Source organism: Heloderma suspectum, chromosome 16 (assembly GCF_057233095.1).
Source record: "Heloderma suspectum isolate Gila_16-S chromosome 16, 16-S_ref, whole genome shotgun sequence".
NCBI lineage: Eukaryota > Metazoa > Chordata > Lepidosauria > Squamata > Helodermatidae > Heloderma > Heloderma suspectum.
Genome location: NC_139473.1, coordinates 23,537,064 through 23,559,042, shown reverse-complemented (window position 1 = coordinate 23,559,042; position 21,979 = coordinate 23,537,064). Strand labels below are relative to the sequence as shown.

The following is a 21,979-nucleotide window of genomic DNA, read 5'->3' as shown; positions in this document are numbered from 1 at the left end:
ATTTTGTGTCATCTGCAAATCTGATCACCATTCCGTGCACCTCCTCCTCCAAGTCATTCATAACAATGTTGAAGAGCACCGGGCCCAGCACTGAGCCCTGCAGTACCTCACTCGTTACCTCTCCCCAGTTGGAGAAGATCCCATTGATAAGCCTTCTTTGAGTCCGATTCTGTAGCCAGCTGTGGATCCACCGGATCGTTGTTTCATCTAGCCCACTTTGCGCTAGTTTGCTCATCAGGATATCATGGGGCACTTTGTCGAAAGCTTTGCTGAAGTCGAGGTATATGATGTACACAGCATTCCCATGGTCCACAAGGGAGGTGACCTGATCAAAGAATGAGATCAGATTCGTCTGGCAGGATTTGTTCTTGACAAATCCATGTTGGCTTCGAGTCATCACTGCATTGCTTTCAAGGTGCTCACAGATGGATTGCTTTGTCATCTGCTCCAGAATTGTCCCAGGGATGGATGTCAGACTGACTGGTCTGTAGTTCCCAGGTTCCTCCTTTTTACCCTTTTTGAATATAGGGACATTAGCCCTCCTCCAGTCATCTGGCACTTCACCCGTCCTCCATGATTTCTCAAAGAGAAATCTCAAAGAGACTTGGATTCCTGCATTGAGCAGGGCGTTGGACTCAATGGTCTTGTAGGCCCCTTCCAACCCACTATTCTATGGTGGGTTGCAATCCTGGTCTAGTACAACCACTGATTATTGTAAAGGAATCTTTGAATCCATCTCTTTCTTTTATTGATATAAATGTACATTTTCAATCAAAATGCAAGTATTAAAGTATTTAAATGCAAGTAAAGCTGTATTTCTTAAGCATTTCTTGTTGTTATAAAGGAGAGCATTGCTGAGCCCAGTTTGCTGACAAAGACCTTCTCTGTAGAGTTGTCTGGCATTATCACAGGCACAGAGCTTTGCTATCAAAGAAGCTCTCTGAATCCCAAATCGGGCCATATTTATATATTTTCTAAAACATTACCTCACTGCCAATGTTGTTGTTGTTGTTCAGTCGTGTCTGACTCTTCGTGACCCCACGGGCCATAGCACGCCAGGCCTTCCTGCCCTCCGCTCTCTCCCGGAGCGTGCTCAGGTTCATATTCATTGCATTGGTGATGCTATCCAGCCATAAATCTACGTTCACAATCTTGACTTCTAAAAGTCATGATTGAAACATGCATGTAAAAGCGTAAACATACACTTTTCAAGTTAGATACAGTCAGTTTCTTACTCGGAGTCTATTAATTAAACCTAAGTGTATAAATCTCTCTAGACATCTATACGTCAGGCTTTTATTAATTGATAAGTGAAAACTTTATGTTCGCTTTGACTCCGAATGATGCAGTTTGATGTCTTCCACCTCTCACGTAGCCCTTCTTCTCTGTAAGTCAGCATTTTCTCCTTGGATATTATCCAAACTGCTTTGCCAATGGCATTCCCATAGCGATTCCCTAAAGTTCACTGTGAACCCACTTCTGCCTTCCCTATCGGTACCAGCCGCGTTATTTCCTATTTGATCCTCTGGATCCCTCGTTGCTTCTCACGCCACGCGCGCCGCCGCCTGGGGCGGGCAGCTCCGAGCCCAGGCAGCGGCCCACGGGCCAGGGCGGGGCGGCGGGGGCGAGGCTGGGGGGACGCGGCCGACCTGGCGGGGCGGGCGGCGCCCCCTCCGCCCGCCACGCCCAGCCACCCAGGGCCGCGTTCCAGGGCGCCGGCGCCGCCCCCGTTGCCGCGGCACCGCGTCCGTCCCCACGGCGACGGGCTTGTCGCTCCGCCGGCTTCGGCTCCCCTGCGCCGCCCCGGACCGCCGCGAGGGGTGGGTGCGCTCGCACGGCGGCGACCGCCGCGGCAGCTTCCCCTGCCTTCGGCGGGGGTGGCGCCGCGCCCTCCCCGCGGCCCGGCCGCGACGGCGAAGGCAAGGCGGCGCCCGGCGCGCGCAACGCGCCGGAGCCCAGCCGGGCCCGCTTCTGGCCGGGCCCTGGCCTCGCCGGCCGGGCAGCCCGGGCTCTCCCGCGGAGGGAGCGCGCGAGGCCGGGGCGCGCCGCGGGCGGCCCGCTCCTCCCGGGCGCCAGGGCCCCGCCGCCACTGCGCCCTTCCTCCCCGCAGGAGCGATGGCCCGGCCGCTGCAGGCGCCGCCCGAGTTCCTGCCCGCCGAGTGGCGCGTCGCGAGCAAGGCCCAGTGCGGCGGCGCGGAGGCCCAGCGGTCCCGCTCCGAGCGCCTGGTGGACGAGAGCCGGCGCCTGGTGGACGAGGTCGAGAGGGCCGCCCGGCAGGCCCAGCGCGACGTCCGCGAGAGCATCGGTGACGGCGGGGGCGGGGGCGATGGCGGGGGCCTGGCGCCGCGCCGCCCGCGGAACGGCCCCCGCGGGGAGCAGGCGGGCGGCGGCGCGGGCGAGCCGCGCCGACACGGCGGGCGCAGGGCGGCTGCCCGAGGCGGAGCCCGGCCCGGGCCCTCTGGCCCAGCGCTGCCCGCGCGGACTGGCAGCTGCGGCCGAGCGCCCGAGCAGAGAAGGGTCTCCGCGCCTGGGAGCGGAGCCCAGGAGCGGTGGCGTGCGAGGCGGGGGCCCCTCGCAGCGCTGCGGCGCTCCCCCGAAAGTGAGGGCTCCGGGCCTCGCGGTTGCGCGTGGCGGGCTGATTTAAGCAGCAAATACGGGCGCAGGACGCCGCCTCCTGGCCAGCCCCGCACCCCCCCCCGCCCGCCCAGCTCCCTCGCAGGTCCCCAGGGTTTCCGGCAGGACTCTCGCCCAGCCCTCCCTGGAGGCGCCCCTGGGACAGAACCTGGAGCCTTCTGCATGCAGAGCACGGGCTCAGCCCTTCCCCGGGACGGGGGTAGCGTTTCGTATCTTATTCACGGATAGGTTAGTGAATAAGATGGCCACGGAAGCTCCGCGCAGGGAGGCCGCAGACCTGCTGGCTGCAGGAATCGAGCTGCCGGCGGGAGCCTCTTTCCAGCATGCCCTGTGTGTGTCTGGCTGGCTGCTGAGGGAGGCTTGGTGGTCCTGCTAGGCTCGCTCCTTGCTGGAGGAGAGGCCCCAGCCCTTGTACCGGCTGTGGGAGCCGCCTGCCAGGAGTGCTGGTGCTGGGCGCTTCCCCTTGGCCCACTGGCCTGCCGCTGTGGCACAACTGTTCCCCCCGTTAAGCCTGCAGCCTGGAGGTCCAGCCCCTTAAACGTGTTGGGTTTTTACCACCACGCCCAGTCCGCTCCCAGTTGTGTTGAGAGCCCCCTGCCAGCCTTGCTGCTCCTCTCCTTTGGACTGACCCACCATTCTCCCTCCTACAGAACAGAGACTCAAGGAGATAAAATTCTGGAAGCAGCAACTGGATGACAAACTTGACCAGATTGCACAGGAGACTGAGGCACTTTTGGCATTCAGGACAAGGCTGGAGAAAGCCCTGGAGGGCTGCAAGGAGCCGCTCTTCATTGCTCAGGAGTGTCTCCTGAACCGGTGAGCATGCGGGGCGGGGGATTGTTCCTCCTTCCCCCAGGGGATCTGAACTGGTTGGGGAGGGCGGCTTGCACCTTCAATTCCTGCTCAGGGAGCTCTGAAAAGACTCCGCATTTGGCTGCTGTGTGGCCGTCTCATCAGGGTGGTTCAGTAGGGGGAGAATGGCCCTTTGCACATGCCTCTGAGGCACTCTCTTCTTCATCTTAGGAAAGGCTGCAGCAAAGTGGCCCCTTTGTGTTCCAGGGCTGTGCCCTGGCATTGAAAACCAGCGTCTTCTCAGTCAAAGGGAAGCCCATGCAGCCCCTCCAAAAGCCCCTCCAATGCAGTCACAGGTGCCCATTCCTCAAACGGGCCGGGCAGGAGAGCAGCAGTACGAGTAGCCCACCCTACCATGTAGGTCACATCAAGATCTGCTTAGAGCAGCTCCTGATGCGTGTCATGAAAAGAAACAGCTGCAGGAAGCAAAGCAGGATTTGTTATCGTAATTAATAACACCAACAGTACATTTTGAAAAATAAAAATGTAGTGTTACACGGCCCAGACTAGAGGAGGGAGCATGTAGAAGTATCCAGGATGATGGACTTTTTCCCCACACTTCCATTTCCATCACTCCCTTTCCTCCCAGTTTCATCTCTGCATTCTACTCTCAGGGTTGCTTCCACACTAGCCCTTTTCTCTGAAATTGCCCCCTTGTGTTCCCTCACTCCTAACTCAGAATCCAGCCAACAGTGTTGCTGAATCATTGCGATCCAGGGTTTTCTGCATTCTTTTTCAGATTTGTATTTGCTATAAAGCACAAGTCCAGTGTGGAGAGACAGGACTATTGGGCTTTTCAGAGCTTCTTCCCCTTTAAGCTGCTGCTGCTTCTCCTTTCATTGCTACCTGTTCATTGCAAGGGGGGGGGGGAATTATTAATTAATTGCTCTTTAATGGTAACATCTCTTTCCCAGGTCTGTTTTAAAGGGTGGCTTTATATATATTTTGATCCTTTTATTGCTTCAGCATGGCTGGGGGAATTGTTGATGAATTGCCCCTTAGTCAGCTTCTGTTCCCTGCATGTCTTTAACTGCTACTTTCCTCTCATATTTTGTATATAAAAAAAAATATGAGAGGAAAGTAGCAATTAAAGACCTTCCCTGCGTGCGAATTGACTAAGGGGCAATTCATCAGCAATTCCCCCAGCCATGCTGAAGCAATAAAAGGATCAAAATCTGCATAGAGGAAACTTTTAATTAATATTGCAGGTGACATCTGCTGAATGGGAGTAAACTTTATGGAAAAGGGCATTGCTAGACAATACAGTGTTATATCAGGTGCTGTATGAATCCGCTGTTCAAATTCCGCTTCTGGCCGAGCAAAAGGGTGCTTGTCTGGACACAATCTCGCGGTTGCTTCCATGCATTCTTGCTCCAAGCTTTTAAAAGTTCCATCCACCCTTCCCTCAGACTGCAAGCAAAATGGTGGATGCCAAAGAAAACACACATGCACACACGCACACCCCCTATAATGAGGAGACCTCACAGAAAGTGCTGCACCCAGCCTTGTTGCTAGAGACACATCCTATCTGTGCAATCCTGCTGCATCTAAGAGGAAAACCTTTCTCCTTCCTTTGTACAGGGAGAGGCGGGTTGGGATCGACCTGGTCCATGACAAAGTGGAGCAGGAGCTGATCAAGGAAGTGGAGGTTCTCCAGGGAGTGGTTGCTCTGCTTGAGCGCACGCTGGAGCAAGCCAATGAGCAGATCAGGTATGGGAGAGCAAATGCAGTACATGGGTGGTGGGGGAAGAAGGAGGTTGTGGGGATTCTGGAGAATATGTGGAAAGCAGGGAAGGGCTGAAAGTGTATGTGTGTTCACACACAACTGAAAACCCAATTGCTGGCACATGTTCAAAGCATTTCCACAGCTGGAGCTGAGGGGTGTTAACACCAGAGCCCACAGCTCTGATCCATGGGGCTGAAGGACAGCCAGGGTGTGTGTGCGTGTGGCAGGGGTGGGGGGGATAGCTCTGCCCATGTACAGAAATCCCATGTGGAGGACCAGAGCTCAGTGGAAAAGCACCTGCTTTGCACATGAAAGGTCCCAGGTTTGATCCCCGGCATCTCCACCGAAAGAGAACCTTTGGCCATGTGGCTGGAGGCGCCTCTCTTCTCCCCCTTCCAGTGCTAGCATGGCCCTCTGAGGGCCATCCTGCCTCTTCCTGGCTCTCTGGCTTGGTTTTACAACTTCTGGTGAAGGAGGTTCTGTGCATTTCCCAGCCCTTCTGACATTCTGAAGTGTTCTCCTAAGAGTTCAATCCTACACTTGTCTAGTCAGAAGTAAGACTTGTTGAGTTCAAGGGGGCTTACTCTCAGGTAAGTGGGTCTAGGATTGTATCCTAGTAGGCTTTTCGATCTTTGAATTGTGCAAGGTTGGGGCGAGGACCATTCTGCCCATTCTACAGCAAGGATTGCTGAGGCAGAGAGAAATTTTGCAAAGCTGCTCTCTGCTCAGTGGAGTTGTGGAACACACAATATCACACACACACACACCCTCTTGTGCCATTTCTTCACAACACCCGGTGCCCTCTAGCCAGGGATTATGGACATGTTGGACACTTTCTGGCCAGGCAGTGTTTCACTTGGTTCTCTCCCCAAAAGCTGGCTTTCCTCTTCCAGGCTTAACCGCTCAGCCAAATACAACCTCGAAAAGGATCTGAAGGACAAATTCACAGCCTTGACCATCGACAACTATTGCTCCAGCCTGACCAACAATACGCCTGACATTGGATACGCCCAGAACGTTGTGAAGGTTGAGGAGAAGTGAGTCCCAAGGGAGCGGGGGTGCATAGTGGCAGCAGAGCAGGAAGAGGACCCTGAGATTACCCCCCCCCCCCAAGGCTCGAGCACTCTCACCTAGCTCCTGTTTGTTTCAACAAGTCTTGGCTTGGGAAGAGAACTGACCAGCAGGAGGAAGGGGTGAGGGGGTAATTTGGTCTCCCTCAAACAGTTCAGCCTCTGTTTCCCTTTTGCTGCCCGCTTGCCTGCCAGAGCCACCTCTCAAAACACCTGCATGATGCAGTCTCTCAGCTTTCCTGCAAATCTCTCCTCAAAATCCGCCCTTTCCAGGATGCCTTCTGCGCAGCCCCCAAGTCCCATTCCCTACAGGAGGCAACACAGAGTACTTCTCACTGCAGCCAACACACCCTGCTCTTCTTCCCTCCATTTCTTCGTCCTTCCACCCTTGTCTGCCTTCAGTAGAATTTTAGACTGCAAGTTCCTTGAGGCAGAGGCCTGTCCTCTTGGACTTTGTAAGCCCCCATGCACACTGTTGGCATAATTGTCCACCTCCAGCACAAAAGGACCTTGGGCTGCCCACCTTCTCTTAATTAGGCTGAGATCTCCATCTAGTTCCGTCGGCTCCAGTGCCATTCCAGGGCAGTTTCTCACTATGTATTGGACTTTCTCTTCCCCCCCCCCCCCCGCCCCACCATTCCTTTTGCACTGTCTCCTCTTGGAACTAGGGCTGTTCTTCGGGCTGGGATATATAACACATGATTTCCCAAGTGAGGAAAGCTTGCACAAAAACAACCTTGCACAAAGGCGATGCAAGCAGGCAATAAAAGATGCAAAAAAGCATTTTGAAGAGCATATCGCTAACAACATCAATGCCAACAATAAAGAATTCTTTAAATATATCAGAAGCAGAAAACCAACTAGGGAGGCAGTTGGACTACTGGACAACAATGGGGTTAAAGGAATACAGAACGAATACAAGGAGACTGCAGAAAAGCTGAATGAATACTTTCATCCATCTTCACTGCCTAAGATGTAGGACAGATACCTGTGCCTGAACTGATGTTTTCAGGAAGGGAGTCTGAGGAACTGAGGCAGATAGTGGCAACAAAAGATGATGTTCTCAACCTTATTGATAAAATGAAAGCAAGTAAATCTCTGGGCTCAGATGGTATCCATCGTAGAGTTCTCAAAGAACTCAAATATGAAATTGCTGATCTTTTAACCAAAATATGCAACATGTCCCTAAGATCAGCCTCTATACCAGAGGACTGAAGAAGGGCCAGTGTAACACCAATTTTTAAAAAGGGATCCAAGGGGGATCTGGGAAATTTCAGGTCCATTAGCTTAATGTCTGTTCCGCATGAATTGGTTGAAGGCACTATTAAAGATAAAATTAATAAACATATAGAAGGACAAGCCCTGCTGAAAAAGAATAAACATGGCTTCCACAAAGGTATGTCCTGTCTCATTAACCCTTTAGAGTTGTTTGAAAGTGTCAATAAACATGTGGACAGGGGTGATCCGGTAGACAGTGTTTACATGGACTTCCAAAAGGCTTTTGACAAATCTTTCACCAAAGACTCCTGAGCAAATTTAGCAGCCATGGAATCAGAGGACAGGTCCTCTTATGGATCAGTAACTGGTTAAAGAACAGAAAGCAGAGAGTGGTAAATTACATGGTAAATTCTCCCAATGGCGGGAAGTAAATAGTGGGGTCCCACAGGCATCTGTATTAGGACCAAAAACATTATTTGTATTAGGAACAAAAAAGGACACACATAGGAAGTGGAAAGAAGGCCAAGTAACAAAGGAAGAGTACAGGCAGGTAGCACAGAATTGCAGGGATGGCGTCAGGAAAGCTAAAGCTGAGAACGAGCTGAGGTTAGCGAGGGATGCTAAAAACAACAAAAAGGCTTTCTTCGGCTACGTGCAGAGTAAAAGGCAGAGGAAAGAAATGGTGGTTCAGCTATTAAATAAGGACGGCAAAACGATAACAGATGACAAAGAAAAGGTAGAGGTGCTCAGTTCCTACTTTGGCTCAGTCTTCTCCCAAAAGAGGGTCTATGACCCCCCTGGCAAAGGCGAAGTACAGGCTGAAGGGGCAGGATTGCAGCTTGAGAGATCGATAGGCACATGGTCAAGGAACACCTAATGACTTTGAATGAGTTCAAATCTCCAGGGCCAGATGAACTGCATCCTAGAGTCATAAAGGAACTGGCAGAAGAACTCTCAGAACCGCTGTCTATTCTCTTTGAGAATTCATGGAGGACGGGGGAAGTGCCAGATGACTGGAGGAGGGCTAACGTTGTCCCTATCTTCAAAAAGGGTAAAAAGGAGGAACCTGGGAACTACAGACCAGTCAGTCTGACATCAATCCCTGGGACAATTCTGGAGCAGATGATAAAGCAATCCATCTGGAAGTACCTTGAAAACAATGCCATGATGACTCGAAGCCAACATGGATTTGTCAAAAACAAGTCCTGCCAGACAAATCTGATCTCATTTTTTGATCAAGTCGCCTCCCTTGTGGACCGTGGGAATGCTGTCGACATCATATACCTCGACTTCAGCAAAGCTTTTGACAAAGTGCCCCATGATATCCTGATGAGCAAACTAGCGCAAAGTGGGCTAGATGAAACCACGATCCGGTGGATCCACAGTTGGCTACAGAATCGGACTCAAAGAGTGCTTCTCAATGGGACCTTCTCAAACTGGGGAGAGGTAACGAGTGGGGTACCGCAGGGCTCAGTCCTGGGCCCAGTGCTCTTCAACATTTTTATTAAGGACTTGGAGGAGGAGGTGCAGGGAATGCCGATCAAATTTGCAGATGACACAAAATTGGCCGGGATAGCTATGACTTTGGAAGACAGAAACAAAATTCAAAGGGATCTTGATAGACTGGAGCGCTGGGCAGAAAACAACAGAATGACATTTAATAGGGATAAATGCCAAGTTCTGCACCTCGGAAAAAGAAACCAAATGCACAGTTACAAGATGGGGGATACGTGGCTCAACCACACTACAAGCGAGAAGGATCTTGGAATTGTTGTCGATCACAAGCTGAATATGAGCCGACAATGGGATGTGGCTGCAAAAAAGGCTAATGCTCTTTTGGGCTGCATGAACTGGACACAGTGCTCCAGATGAGGCCTAAGCAGTGCTGAGTAGAGGGAAACTAGTACTTCCCAGGATTTGGAAGCTATGCTTCTATTAATGCAGCCCAAAAGAGCATTTGCCTTTTTTGCAGCCACATCACATGGTTGGCTCATCTTCAGCTTGTGATCGACAACTATTCCAAGATCCTTCTCACTTGTAGTGTGGTTGAGCCACGTATCCCCCATCTTGTAACTGCATTTGGTTTCTTTTTCCGAGGTGCAGAACTTGGCATTTATCCCTATTCAATGTCATTCTGTTGTTTTCTGCCCAGCGCTCCAGTCTATCCAGATCACTTTGAATTTTGTTTCTGTCTTCCAAAGTATTAGCTATCCCGCCCAATTTTGTGTCATCTGCAAATGTGATCAGCATTCCCTGCACCTCCTCCTCCAAGTCATTCATAAAAATGTTGAAGAGCACCGGGCCCAGGACTGAGCCCTGCGGTACCCCACTCGTTACCTCTCCCCAGTTTGAGAAGGTCCCACTGAGAAGCACTCTTTGAGTCCGATTCTGTAGCCAACTGTGGATTCACCGGATCGTTGCTTCATCTAGCCCACTTTGAGCTAGTTTGCTCATCAGGAGATCATGAGGCACTTTGTCGAAAGCTTTACTGAAGTCGAGGTATATGATGTCTATAGCATTCCCATGGTCTACAAGGGAGGTTACTTGATCAAAAAATTAGTCAGAATTTGGATGGCTTTAAAAGGGGGTTGGAGAAATTCCTGGAGGAAAAGGCTATCAATGGCTGCTAGTCTTGATGTCTATATGCTACCTCCAGTACCAGAGGCAGCATGCCTATGTACACCAGTTGCTGGGGAACATGGGTGGGAGGGTGCTGTTGTGCTCATATCCTGCTTGTGGGTTCCTGGTCAACAGCTGGTTGGCCAGTGTGTGAACTGAATGCTGGACTAGATGGACCCTGGGTCTTACCCAACAGGGCTCACCCAACAGGGCTCTTCTTGTCTTATGACACAGGGCTGTGCCTTGCCAGAGATGGGGGGTGCCCCCCAAAAGGAGGGAACAGGCCTCTGTGAAATTGAGACGTCAGACCCCCCCCCCCCCAAGTCTCCTCCCCTGGAACATGCTGTGTCCACTGACTGCTGAATAGGTGGACATGGTGCACCGTCAGGTTAATGACAGTTTTTGTTAGGGGAAAAGTAGCAGTGGAGGACGAGTTGCCCCAAGTTTGACCTCTCCCTACCTGAAACTCCAGAGAGCCACTGCTGCCAGGACTAGATGGACCGGGGGGTCTGACTTCCTAAGGCAGCTTCCGATGCCCCTAACCAATGGCAGCGCTAAGGCCACTGAGGGGCCTGTTTGCGTGTGGCACTTACTTTTGACATGCAGGGCCCCAGACGTGGCGCGCTGCTTGGGATGGCGCTAGGGGCGAAGCATGGGCTTTGCACGTGACAGGCAGAGGTAAAGTCACGTGGAAGGAGCCCGGGGAGGCACGTGCCAGCGCTCCTCTGACCGGCCATGGCCTTGCCATCTCGGAACTCTCACCCGCTGCTCCACATGCATCAGCCCCGAGAAACCCCCTTGCCCTCCTTTCTCCCAATTCCAGACATTTAGGGCTGGATGATGCCCAGCAATGTGAGTGACCTGCCTTCTCTTTCGCCTCCATGACAGCTCAGTGAGTCCAGAAGAATGGGTGGATTTCTCCAACCTGAACATTGAAAAAGCCGACAAGCAGCGGAACAACTCCCTGGCCCTCCGTGCGCTGATCGACAGCATCCTCTCCCGGGCGGCACGCGACATGCGCAGGCAGAGCAACACAGTCAACGTCGCCTTCCGGAACAGGGTGAAAGAGACCCGGGACGCCAAGAGCACGTTGGAGATGCACCTGGCCAAGGTCAAGCCTGATGTCATGAGCCCCCTAGCTGCCTCTTACAGTCCCCTCCAATAGCCAAGCACGACACAGACGAAAGGGATTCTTTCCAAGGCTTTGTTCCTTTGCAACTTAATGACGCTTTCAGATGCTCATCACCAGCAAGGAAACGCACTGGGGTAGTTAGCAGAGTAGCCTAAGCCCTGGGTAAGGCAGTTGGTCCCCGCTTGAAGGGGAAGAGTGGGAGAAAACTGAACTTACGGGCTATGGGGAAGTCCTCCCTCTTACCTGGGGATCCTCTGGACGCGACCGTTGTTTTAGCGCCAAGCGGGCAGAGCGCTGCCTCTTGGCACCCTCCATCAGGGGGCTCTCCCTCCGTCTCTGCCGAGCATCCAGCAAGGTCCCATCCTCCACTCTCTCACTGCTAGGGTCACTATCTCTCAGGAATGCAGGCAGGAGGAATCTCCCCCTGCCGCTGTGCCTGTGAGAGATGAGCGAGCTCCTCTCCCACAGGTGGTTGGTCCTCCTCAGAATCAGAACTAGTCTGGGGCTCTATGGGCTCAGTTTCCACCCTGACACCTGATGGGCCAGCAGCCAAGGGGGTGGGCCCTGTCCATCTCCTCCATTCATCTGTTGTTGCTTCCAGTCCATCACCGTGTCTAGGGTTTGTGTGGGTAACAACTTTGAAAGAACGTTCTCAGTCCAGGAAAAGGCTGAAAAACTGCCAACTGATGCCCTTGAACCCTGCCCGCAATGGCCCATCCCAAAGCATGGCCCAGACACTGCTCCAGCAGGGAGGGAGGGGCCACGTGTCAGTGGGGGGCCCTGCCTTGTGCGCGGAAGGCCCCCCGGCTCAGCTCCCGGCAGCATCTCCAGGGCCAGCTGAAAAGACTCGCCTGAAACCCCGCCAAGCCACCAAGCGGGCAATCAAGATGTGGCCCTCCAGATGTCTGGGCCTACAACTCCCCTTGGCTGCAGATGGGAGTTTTGGCCATTCGGATGTTTTGGCCTACAAGTTGCCCACCTCTGGTGTAGACAGTCGTGAGCTAGATGTTCCAAGGGCCTCTGTAAACAGCAGCTTCCTCCCATGTTCCTCTTAAAATCAGCACCCCAAGGACTGGAATCTGACTTCTTTTGCAGGGGAGGGGTGTGGCTGAATGGTCCAGCCCCTGCATCGCATACCGAAGGTCCTGGCTTCCGTGCCCAGCAAGGGCTGGGAAAGGCCCTTCTCTGCCCGTAAACCTGAAGAGCTCCTGCCAGTCCATGTTAGCAGTACTGGGCTGGATGAGCCATGGGGGATCTGTTGCCCTCCATCCCAGCCATCTGAGGCCCCAAGGGAAGGCTGGCTGGCTGCCCCAGGCTTCCCTTCGGTGTGCTTTGCTGTCCAGAGACATCCAGAGTTGCTGGGGTGCTTCCGGCCGAGCCCAAGCCCGGCTGCCCCAGGTAGCCTGCTTGACAAGCAGCATTGCTTCTGGGTCTTGAGCGGAGTGACGGGGCTCTTCCCTGCTAGTGCAGCTGCCTGCTGCCCTCCTTGCTGGGCTCACACCAGGAGTGTGCGGCCTGCCACGCAGGGCGCTCTCCTCAGGCAGACCCTGCCAGACTGAGAGACTGGCTGGGGCGGCAGAGCCCGTTACAGTGGGCAGCGGCAGGCACCCTCCCTCTCGCTTTTTGGCCAGCAGGAAACAGCAGCCCAAGCCGCGTTCCTCTCGCTGATGTGCTCTGCCTTTGGCTGCAGGTGATGGCGCAGATTGGCTCCCAGGAGAAGAACATTGAGGCCCTACAGAAGTCCATCCTGGACAAGGAGGGGCCAGCCAAGGTGGCCCAGACTCGCCTGGAGACCCGGACACACCGGCCCAACGCAGAGCTCTGCTGGGACCAGGTGCAGTGCAGGCTCATGCGGGAGGTGCAGGAAATCAGCCACAACATCCACAGGCAAGTCCAGCCCCCAGCAGCAACACGGCCTGGCCTCCCACTCAGGAATCTTCCCTGGGGGCTGGCAACCTCCCCAGGAGGGCAGGGGGGGCTGCCCGGCGCTAACAGCCTTTTGTGGCCTTGAGGCGTCACTGCACACCACCCCAAGATCCTCTGGGTTTGGGCCCCCTACGCTTCCCATCAAAAAGGAGGGGATGCTTTCCCCTGCCCCCAGCCTTCAGTGTCAGCGTGGGGTGAAGTTCTCTCCAGCAGAGGTGAAGTTTGGAGGGGCTGCTTCACGGGAGCTTGTCAGAGCAACAGATGGCTGTTCTGTGAACCGGGATGGATTTGGCCCAGTGGGTGCAAGCGGAGGGTGTCTCGCTGCTGGTTGCATGGGCACCACTGCCACCACCAGGGTCAGACTGGCACCCAGCTGAGCCTTGTGTCCTTCCTGGGAATTAATGCCTCCCTTTCCCTCTTTGAGAGCACATCTCTAGTCCTTATGGGTGGCTACGAAGGGAAATGTGAAGAGGCATGGGCAGAGCATCCAGCAATCCTGGGTCAAGAGGGATTGGGTCTGTCTTTCTGGCAAAGGACTACACAAAACAGCCGCATTCGTGCAAGCCCAGCTTTATTTGCACCATCTCCTCAGGGGCTTTTGTGGCACAGAATTCCTAGTGTCTTGGCTCCCAGCAGCCATTCCATTGAATCGTGGGCAGGTCCACGCCCCCCAGGAGAGTCGGGGCCTGGCTGGGATCGGGGGGGGGGGGGTGCCCTGCCATGTCCCCACCAGAGGGCCTGGGAAGGAGGCGGCCCCAGGGGCCTCTCGGCTAGTTGCCCTGCTCTTTCTCTGCTCTGCACTTAGGCTGAAGGAGATGCTGGCTCAGGCCCAAGCGGAGCTGAAGGGTCTGAACCGCCGGCAGCTCTCCCTGGAGGAGGAGATTGAGGTCAAGGCCCACACACTCTACATCGACGAGGTGCTGTGCATGCAGATCAGGGAGTCCCTGGCAATCCACCACTTCTGACAGCGGGCGGGAGCCCCACCCTGCGTGGGCCCCCAGCCAGGGACAGACCCAGCTCTGCCAGGGGCGGCAGCGGCCCAGCATTTGCACCAGACTTTCTGTGGGACAATAAAGTCGTGCAACACCCGAGGCCGGAGTAGTTCAGTGTGAGGCAAACAGCCTGATGCGCCCCCTTCTCATGTCGGGGCCTGCTCGCCCCAGCCGCTGGCCCCATTCCCAGGGGCTGGAGGGCTGCAGCTGCTGCCCCTCACACACAGGCCAAGCACTTCAGAGGCGGGGCAGCCCCCAGCCTGCCTCCTCAGGATTTGCAGCCCTGCCGCTGATTGCACCGTCCTGAGTCATCCTTGCCTGTCTGGAGCCAATTTGAACGGGCAGACTTGAGCGAGGCACCATCTGTCCCCCAACCCTCCTTTGTACGCTAGTGCAAATGATGCTGCCGGTTTAGGGGGAAAGTACCCAAAGCCGGACAGGTCGGGGACCCCGTAACGGGAGCAGTCCCCTGGCGTAGGGAGAGTGTGCTGCAAATTGCCAAAGGCAACTGGGTTTGTAAGCATCAAGGGCTTCTGCCTCAGCTCTGTCAGATACAGGTCTAGACCAGCGGAACCTGGCTGTCCACCGCCCCCCCGCCCCCATTTCCCACTGGGCCCCCCACGGGACTGGGACCGGGACTGTGGACACGGCCCAGGCAACTCTTTCCCTCAGCCTCCCATGCATTATGTGGGCTCTGTTTGCCCTTGCTTCCCTCCAGAGGACGCCCCTTCTGCCCCTAAAGGCTCCGAAGCCCCCCCCCAGTGCGTGCGCGCGCACACACACACACACACTGTTCTTCCTTGTGGACAGGAGACAGTGGAGAGGCCCCCACCCTGTTTTGCTCCGTGGCCTGCATCCCGCACTGGCCAGTACTGGCACGTGCTCTGGGAGGACAAGTCTCGGCAACCCCTTCCCCACCCCAAAGGGACTCTGCCCTAAATCCCAGAATGGCTGCTGGTGCTCCGTCTTGGATGTGAAGCGTAGCTCTTTTATTCTCAGCGAGGCAAATCAGGCCCGTGCGCGGCCAAGCAGTGGGCTGCACCGGATACTGCCGGACAGACAGGGATGCTCCCTGTCACTGCCAGCTGGCTTCTCCGGGGGGGCCTTGCAGTGACTCCTCTGCAAGACAAGGCAAGGCAAAGCAAGGGGGTCAGCGCTGGGGCAGGCCGGCCTGCTCTTTCCCGGCCAGAGCATGGCTGTGGGGTGCGACACTTCTCCTTCCCAGCCCTCCCCACAGGTGCCCAGAGCAGGGTGGTGCACCGGCACAGTCCAAGTCTCGGGGGCTCCGCCCCAGTGCGTGCTCAGGGTCAACAGGCCCACACGCACCCCCTGAACTGGCACAGCCACGTCTCCCTGGCCCGTGCAATGCCATGGGCCCACACGCACCCCTGCACGCGGGCCCACGACTGGCACAGCCGAGCCCTGGCAGGAGTGCGAGGCGCTCCCAGCGCGAGAGCAGCCGGCGGGATTTTGCTCGAGGAGCTTTGCCGGGAGCGGGGCGTCCCCACTGGCAATGGCGGCCCATCGTCAAATGGGGGTCCGTGGCGTGGCAGAGACCCCTCTTGTCCTGCTGGGGGAAAGGGACCCCACAGCCCCACCCAAGCAGGGGGCGGCTCAGCCTCTCGCCTGCGGCTGCACCCACTGCACCAGGGCCCTGGGTGGCTGGAGAGGGCTGGCATCTTCCACTGAAGAGCTGAAGGGGCACTGGGCAAGGGGAGGGGGTCCTCTGCCCTACATGCCTAAGCTGGGGGGGTCCACCCGCCATGCAGCTGCTACCTTAGGAGTCCCTTATGCGAGGGGCAGGGTCTTTCAGATTCCTGGCGCCTGGAGACCCAAAGGGGGCTGCTTGATCCCTTCTTCCCAGCTCTCCCTAGGCTTGTTTCTCAGACTGAGCTCTGAGTGTCTTACTGAGTATTACTCTGAACTCTGGGTCTCTTTCTGCTGGATGCGGCCTTGAAAGGGGCATCAGAAAGGGGGGTCAAGAATCAAACTAACTTCACTAAGCTTCCAGCTGTAGCTGGGGGCGGAGGGGGAGACAAGCTGCAGCTGCCCCGCTCTGAATCTCTTGCAACTGAGAAATGGGCAAGTGCAGCCTCCTTGGGTCACAGGAGGGGCCCCCAGCCAGGTGTGGGGGACTGGTACCCCCAAGTTCCATCAGCCCCAGCCAGTGCACTGGGATGATGGGAGACCCAAAGGCTTCCCGGCCCTGCACTTGGCGGAAGGAAGCTCCCCTGCGCCTTCTGCAGTGTGGCCCCTGCGTGCCACCAGCCGCTCCTCTGGCGTGGCTCAGCAGAAAGAGCAACAAAGTACCTCCTTTTCCCAGGAAACGGGGACTCCGACGGAGGGTCTGCAGGGAAGCTGCCTGCCGGCATTTTTTCTGAAACAGGAAGGATGAAAGCAAGAATGCCGCAGCGGGTCTCTGTAGCTGCCACGCATAGTAGTCCGAGGATGGCCCTATCCAACCTGGTGCCCTCCAGATGTATTGGACTACAACTCCCATCACACACAGCAAGCATGGGCACCACTTTGGGGAAAGGCTGCCTTAGGACCTCTCCACTAGCGCTGCTATCTGTCCTTAACTTTAAGGTTTTCATAGACTCTTCATTTTTAAGAGTTCTTGAACATAAACAAGCAAGTTTTCCTTTACAGAGAAGGAACCTCCCCTCCGCCCGCCCAAGGAAGAACCAGGGCGGTGCCAATTGCCTGGTGGACCCCGAAGGGAGCCATGCCCACTCCCCAGAGGTGAACTTTTAGGCCAATCATGGTGAGCAAAGCTGACAAGAACATGAAGAGAGCAATTATTTCAGCACTCCACTGATGTGGTTCCCACTGGAGAACTCCCCCCCCCCCCGAGTATCCCAGCAGCCCCTTCAGATCCTCCCCAGACATGGCCCCCGTGGCCGTGGCTCCAGCCACCCCTGGCTCACCTCGTGCTTCTGCAGGGTGGGACTTGGGAGGAGGATGCTGCACTGGGAGCAGCTCGCCAGCTGGTCGTAGGCCGCATCATCCAGACCCTGCAGCCCTGCCAAAGCCAAGGCGGATGTGGAGGCCAGGTGGCCAGCCCCCTTCTTGCTCCTGGGGGGCTTCAGCGAGGGCCTGGCTACAGAAGGCCGCTCGCTGTCCTTCCTCTTGGGCAGGACGTCCTTTTCGACCACTGAGTTCAAAGTGGGGGGAGCCAGGACCCTCTGAGGAAGAGGAGGAGGAAGCCGGGGCTCTGTGTGGGAACGGGTGCTGAGAGCCCCCAGGAGCCGAGAGCATTCTTCCTGTAGACAAGGGGCAAAAGGGAACGATGACCACATGTGCACACGCATACCGCATGTGAAAAGCGCCATCCTGGAGGGTGGGAACTGACCCGGAAACAACCCCCGAAGGTTCCAAGTGGCTTGTGGCAAGCCATCGGGCCAGTTCGGAGCAGTGGACAGGGTGCAAACATCCCCCTTCTCCCAGCTAGGGGATTTGGGGGTAGCAAAGAACCACATCATTCCACACACACACGTACACGACCAGAGGCCCCGGGGAGGGTGCCTGCTCCGCGCCCAGAGCACCCCAGGCCAAGCCCCGCGCACCTTTGCTGTGCCTTGGAAGGGCCATTCACAGGCGCCTGGCCTCTCCCCAGGCCGCCATCCAAGCCTCAGCATGGGGCTGTCCGGCCTGCCCAGGAAACAGCAGGGAGGTGGTGGCCGAGGGCGGGGGGGGGGGGGCATACACTTACCAGGTGCTGGAGGTGCTGCTCGTCCGGAAACCAGTTACCACACTGCTGGCATAAACTGTTTGGGGGCCCTGAGGAGGGAGGAAAGCGCTGTGAGCAGCCTGCAGGCCGGGGGGGGGGAGGCAGAGGCATTCCAGAGAGACCCTCTGGGGCAGCACCTCCCCCCACCCCAGGAATACCATCGGCCAGAGAATGGGGTGGCAGCAGTGGCTGGTCATCCATTTTGCCCCTCTAAGCTCCCCGAGTGATTTGGAGCATCTGCTGAGGCCAGTTGGGCAGCTTCGGAGAAGCCAAGTCTCTGATGCCCAGAGCGAGCCAGAGCCCTGAACTGCAGTGAGTTCTCTTGGAGGGTGTGGGGAGCGGGGGGGGGGGGCAGCCACTCCACCCACGAAGGTCACCCAGCTGCCTGATCTGCTACCGGAAACATCCCTTCTGCTGGGCCACTCTTGCCTCTAAGTCCCCATGGGGGAGACCAGGCTACATCTTGAGGGGGGCTCAGCGCACCCAGCTCCAGTTGTGGGCCCCTCCGGCACCTGTCCCTCAGAGTGTGCCGGAGGCGGAAGGCCTGGAAGGGCCGGGCCTTGGCAGAGGCAACTGGACTCACCGGGGTCCCTCCTCGGCGTGTTGCTGGCCAGGCACGTGGCTTTGTGGCCCTCGAGGGCTTTGTACATGATGTACTTGCCACAGTCCCAGCACATGGTGGTCCGGCTGCCGCATGCATCCAGATGACCTTCCAGTTTGTGGTAGGGCAGCTCCAGCTCGCAGAAGTGACACCCAGCGGAGCGCTCAGGGCACACCTCGGCCTGTGGGGGAGGGTTCGCCTTACACAGCAGCATGAAGAAGGACTGCCCCGCCCCAGGAACAGCAGGACCAGGGAAAAGGAGGGCGACCGGGAGAGGCCCCCAACTCTACGCGAAGAAGCACAGGCCCAAGCCCCTGTGGCCGCCTCGCACAGGACAAGACAAGCTGCAGCATGCTCCTCGGAGCGCTGCAATGGGCACCTTGAGAGGCCGCATCCGGCACTGGGGCGGCAACGGCTGCAGCTCCCTCGCCTGCCTGCACCGAGTGGCAAAAGCTGGGGGGGCTGCTTCACCATGGACGGAGCAAGGCCCCCATGGTGCTTTAAGAACCCGTGAACACCCACCAGGGGTAGCAGCCCCCCCCCCTTGTCAGTGCCGGGATGGAAGGGAGGCGAATCCAGAGATGTTGGGGGAGGGCAGCTCCCTTTCTGGTCACTGCAGCTGGGCCCTTGGGGTACTGACACATCTCAGCCAAACAAGGGTTCAGGCAGGGGCTGCTACCCAGGATCAGGGCGAACGGAAGCGGGTCCTGGAAGGCAGCCAAGGCCTGTCTCCCCCTGCAAACGCCCCCCTTACCTTGTGGCCCTCCAGCAGGTATTGCTGCATCAGCTGGTGGCAGAGCTGGCACCTGACCTACAAGGGGGAGAAAAGGCCAGGGGGCCCATCGTCCGGAAGGCCCGAGCCCTACGGCAGGAAGGGAGGCCCAGCCAGCCCAGGGCTTGGCTGCTGGGCTGGAGGGCGTCCGGCTCCCCTGCGCCCCGGCCAGGGCGGCGGAGCGGGGCGCAGGGCAGCTCTGCCCTGCAGGAGGAGAGGCCGAGGGCCCCGGGACGGGCTTTGGGGCGGCAGGGCCTGGCCCGGGGCGGGGCAGGGGCGCCCCGCCCTCTGCCGGGCAATCGGCCCCGCCCCTGTCGCCCAGCACACGCTGAGGGGGTGCAGGAGGGGGCGGAGGGGAGGGGAGGTCCCGCCCACTCTGGGCCGTGCCCCGCAACCCCCCTCCCTGGCGTGAATGTGGCTCCAGGCGCAAAGGGCCCCAGCACGTGTTCAGCAGGCGGGCGCCGGGCTCCCCCCTCCGCGGGGGGCCTCGCCGTGCCCCGGGGCCCCGCCCGCCCGCCCGCCCGCTGACCGGGCGCGCCCCGAGCGGGGCAAGGGGCGGGAGGGGCAGAGCCCCGCTACCTGCCGGTGGGCGTCCTCGCGGTGCTGCGCCATGTCCTTCCGCGCGACCAGCTCCCCGCAGGCGGGGCAGACGGCGAGGAAGCGCGCGCAGTGCGCCTCGTGCAGGGAGAAGTTGGCTGCGGCCACGTCGCGCTTGCTGGCCCGGCGAGGGCGGCGGGAAAGCCACGGGAGAGAAGTCAGAGGCCGCCGGGGCCGCGCCGCCAAGGCCCTGCCCGGGCCTGCCTGCGCCCCAGCACGCCCGGACGCGGCCCCCAGGCCGAGGCCTCTCCCGTCGCCTATGCTGACGAGGGCGGATGGGGGTTGCAGGCCGAAGCGTCCAGAACAGGCTTGGGCAGCGAGTGCCTTCGCAGGACAGGAGGGCGCACGTGCTCCTCCGGATCAGGCCCGGCAGTAGCCCCGGGCGTTTCGTCCAAAGTGACGGGGGGGGGGGGGCTCGCATGAAACACGAGGGGCTTCAAGGGGAGCTGAGGAAGCTTCCCTTAACCGGGGGAAATCCCTCCCACTCATTCTTGATGAGCCAAAGCGGCGACCGCCGCCTTCCTTCCCCGACCCTCCAGATGTGCTGGACTACCTGTGCCGGGTGGGGCATGCCGGGAGTTGTAGCCCAGCACATCTGGCGGGCGCCGGGGTGGGGAGGGCTGGGCGCCAAGTTGCACCCAGGCAGCCTTTGTGAGCGACCCTGAGACCGGGCAGAGGAAGGTGCGGAGGCCGCTGCTGCCCTCGGAAGACCCCCACCCGCCTTCCCGGGCCGCGCTGGGGCGGCCCTCTGTTCCCGTTGGCTTGCAGGGGGCTTGCGCAGGAGAACACCGCCCTCCGCCGCCGCCGCCGGCCCCTCCGCTGCCCACAGCTAATGGGGTAGGAGCAGCACCGAGCCCCCCTGCCCCGTCGGACCGGCAGCAGCAGCGCCCGAAGCAGCCGCCCGCCGCCTACCAGTTCTTGCAGAGGCGCCGCTCTCCCTCCATGGCTCGGCTCGGGCTCGCTCTGTCTTTCGCTTTCATTTCTGCAACCTGCCGGGGTGGAAACGAAACTCACCCGCCTGCGCGAGGGCTGGGCAGGCGGGCGGCCTGGAAGGGAGGCGAGGGAGCGCGAGGCGCAGCCGGGGATCCCTCCGCCTCCCGCAGCCGGGGGTCCCTTGCCCCCCCGCCAGCAGGTTTCCCCCGTTTTGGACTTCAGCTCCCAGCAGCTCCAGCATGGCCATTGGTCAGGAATGCTGGGAGTTGTAGTCCAACACATCTGGAGGGCGGCGGCAGTCGAGGCATCCCCGGATCGAGGCATCCCCGGAGGGAGATCCGCCGGCAGCGCTCCCAGCGGGCAGACCCCGGCGGCGGCCACGAGAGGGCAGCAGGCCCCTCCTAGCAGGAGCCTCACCCCGCTTGGCGAAGGCTCTGCAGGGAGGCCCTCGGGCCCCTTTCCTATCAGTCACCTGCGCCCCGATACCTTTAGTGGGGATGCCAGGATTGGGCCTTTTGCGTGCAGACTGCTGCTGCACCACGGAGCTCAGGTGCCACAGAAACCCAGGTGGTCATCCCAGAGCAGGGGTGATGAAGCTCAGGCCCATGGGTCAAATCCAGCCTGCCTGGGGACCCAGTGCTGCCCTCCGAGTTTGGTGGTCCCCCCCCCAGTGCTTCTCCTGCGGCTCAGTTCCCGGCACAGAGAGCTTTCAGCTACAATAAGCTGGTAATTTGGTGCCACCCCTTTGCCCCCACCCCCAGTGGAACACAGCCCTTGGGTGGTGGTCTCCAAAATGGCATTCAGGCTGAAGGAGAATCAGCAGCCCTGCTCTAGAGATGGGAGGCCCCTCCACTTGGTCTCTTGGACTCTGGGAAGGGCCAGGCACCCCCCTGGCTCTCCGCCAATGAAGAACCCATGGCCTGCCATCTGCATCGTGGAGTCTTTGTGAGCAGAAGGTACGCAGCTGCCATTCTAGGGGCCCTGAGCTGCCTCCATGCCAGTGAACACGTGCGCAGTGTTGGTGCCTCCACAAAGCAATGCCCCCCCCCCTGCTATGTTCTGGGAAGTGGCAGGGTTCAGGGAGACTCACGCACACACCACCCCTGGCAGATCTGTCCTGGTTCTCAGGGGCTGAATCGTGCCGACCTTCCTCACAGGGTTGCTGTGAAGGAAACCT

The 21,979-nt window shown here is 58.0% G+C and overlaps 2 protein-coding genes across 9 annotated transcripts; one reads left to right on the top strand and one right to left on the bottom strand.

Annotated features, from left to right (window-relative positions):
• The first annotated feature begins 1,732 nt into the window (after nt 1–1,732).
• On the top strand, nt 1,733–14,267 carry TEKT1 (tektin 1). Of its 4 annotated transcripts, none has more exons than XM_084822847.1 (8): nt 1,733–1,820; nt 2,111–2,305; nt 3,285–3,450; nt 5,068–5,196; nt 6,106–6,249; nt 11,008–11,230; nt 12,942–13,138; nt 13,983–14,267. In XM_084822847.1, exons 2-8 carry the CDS (start codon nt 2,116–2,118, stop codon nt 14,140–14,142), a joined length of 1,209 nt encoding a protein of 402 aa, XP_084678973.1. In that variant the 5' UTR covers nt 1,733–1,820; nt 2,111–2,115; the 3' UTR covers nt 14,143–14,267. The 4 variants fall into 4 exon arrangements, with proteins under 4 accessions (XP_084678973.1, XP_084678974.1, XP_084678975.1 ...); XM_084822848.1 differs by having other exon boundaries at nt 1,733–1,919; XM_084822849.1 differs by lacking the exon at nt 6,106–6,249.
• Nucleotides 13,732–21,146, bottom strand: XAF1 (XIAP associated factor 1). 5 transcript variants are annotated; one of them, XM_084822854.1, is made up of 8 exons: nt 20,782–20,834; nt 19,852–19,987; nt 19,255–19,311; nt 18,483–18,681; nt 17,882–17,949; nt 17,097–17,432; nt 16,480–16,546; nt 13,732–15,288 (listed from the first exon to the last, which is right to left on the bottom strand). In XM_084822854.1, the coding sequence occupies exons 1-8, from the start codon at nt 20,811–20,813 to the stop codon at nt 15,245–15,247; spliced, it is 939 nt and encodes a 312-aa protein (XP_084678980.1). In that variant the 5' UTR covers nt 20,814–20,834; the 3' UTR covers nt 13,732–15,244. The 5 variants fall into 5 exon arrangements, with proteins under 5 accessions (XP_084678980.1, XP_084678978.1, XP_084678979.1 ...); XM_084822852.1 differs by lacking the exon at nt 19,852–19,987 and having other exon boundaries at nt 20,782–21,144; XM_084822851.1 differs by lacking the exon at nt 13,732–15,288 and having other exon boundaries at nt 16,083–16,546.
• Between the last annotated feature and the right edge of the window lie 833 nt (nt 21,147–21,979).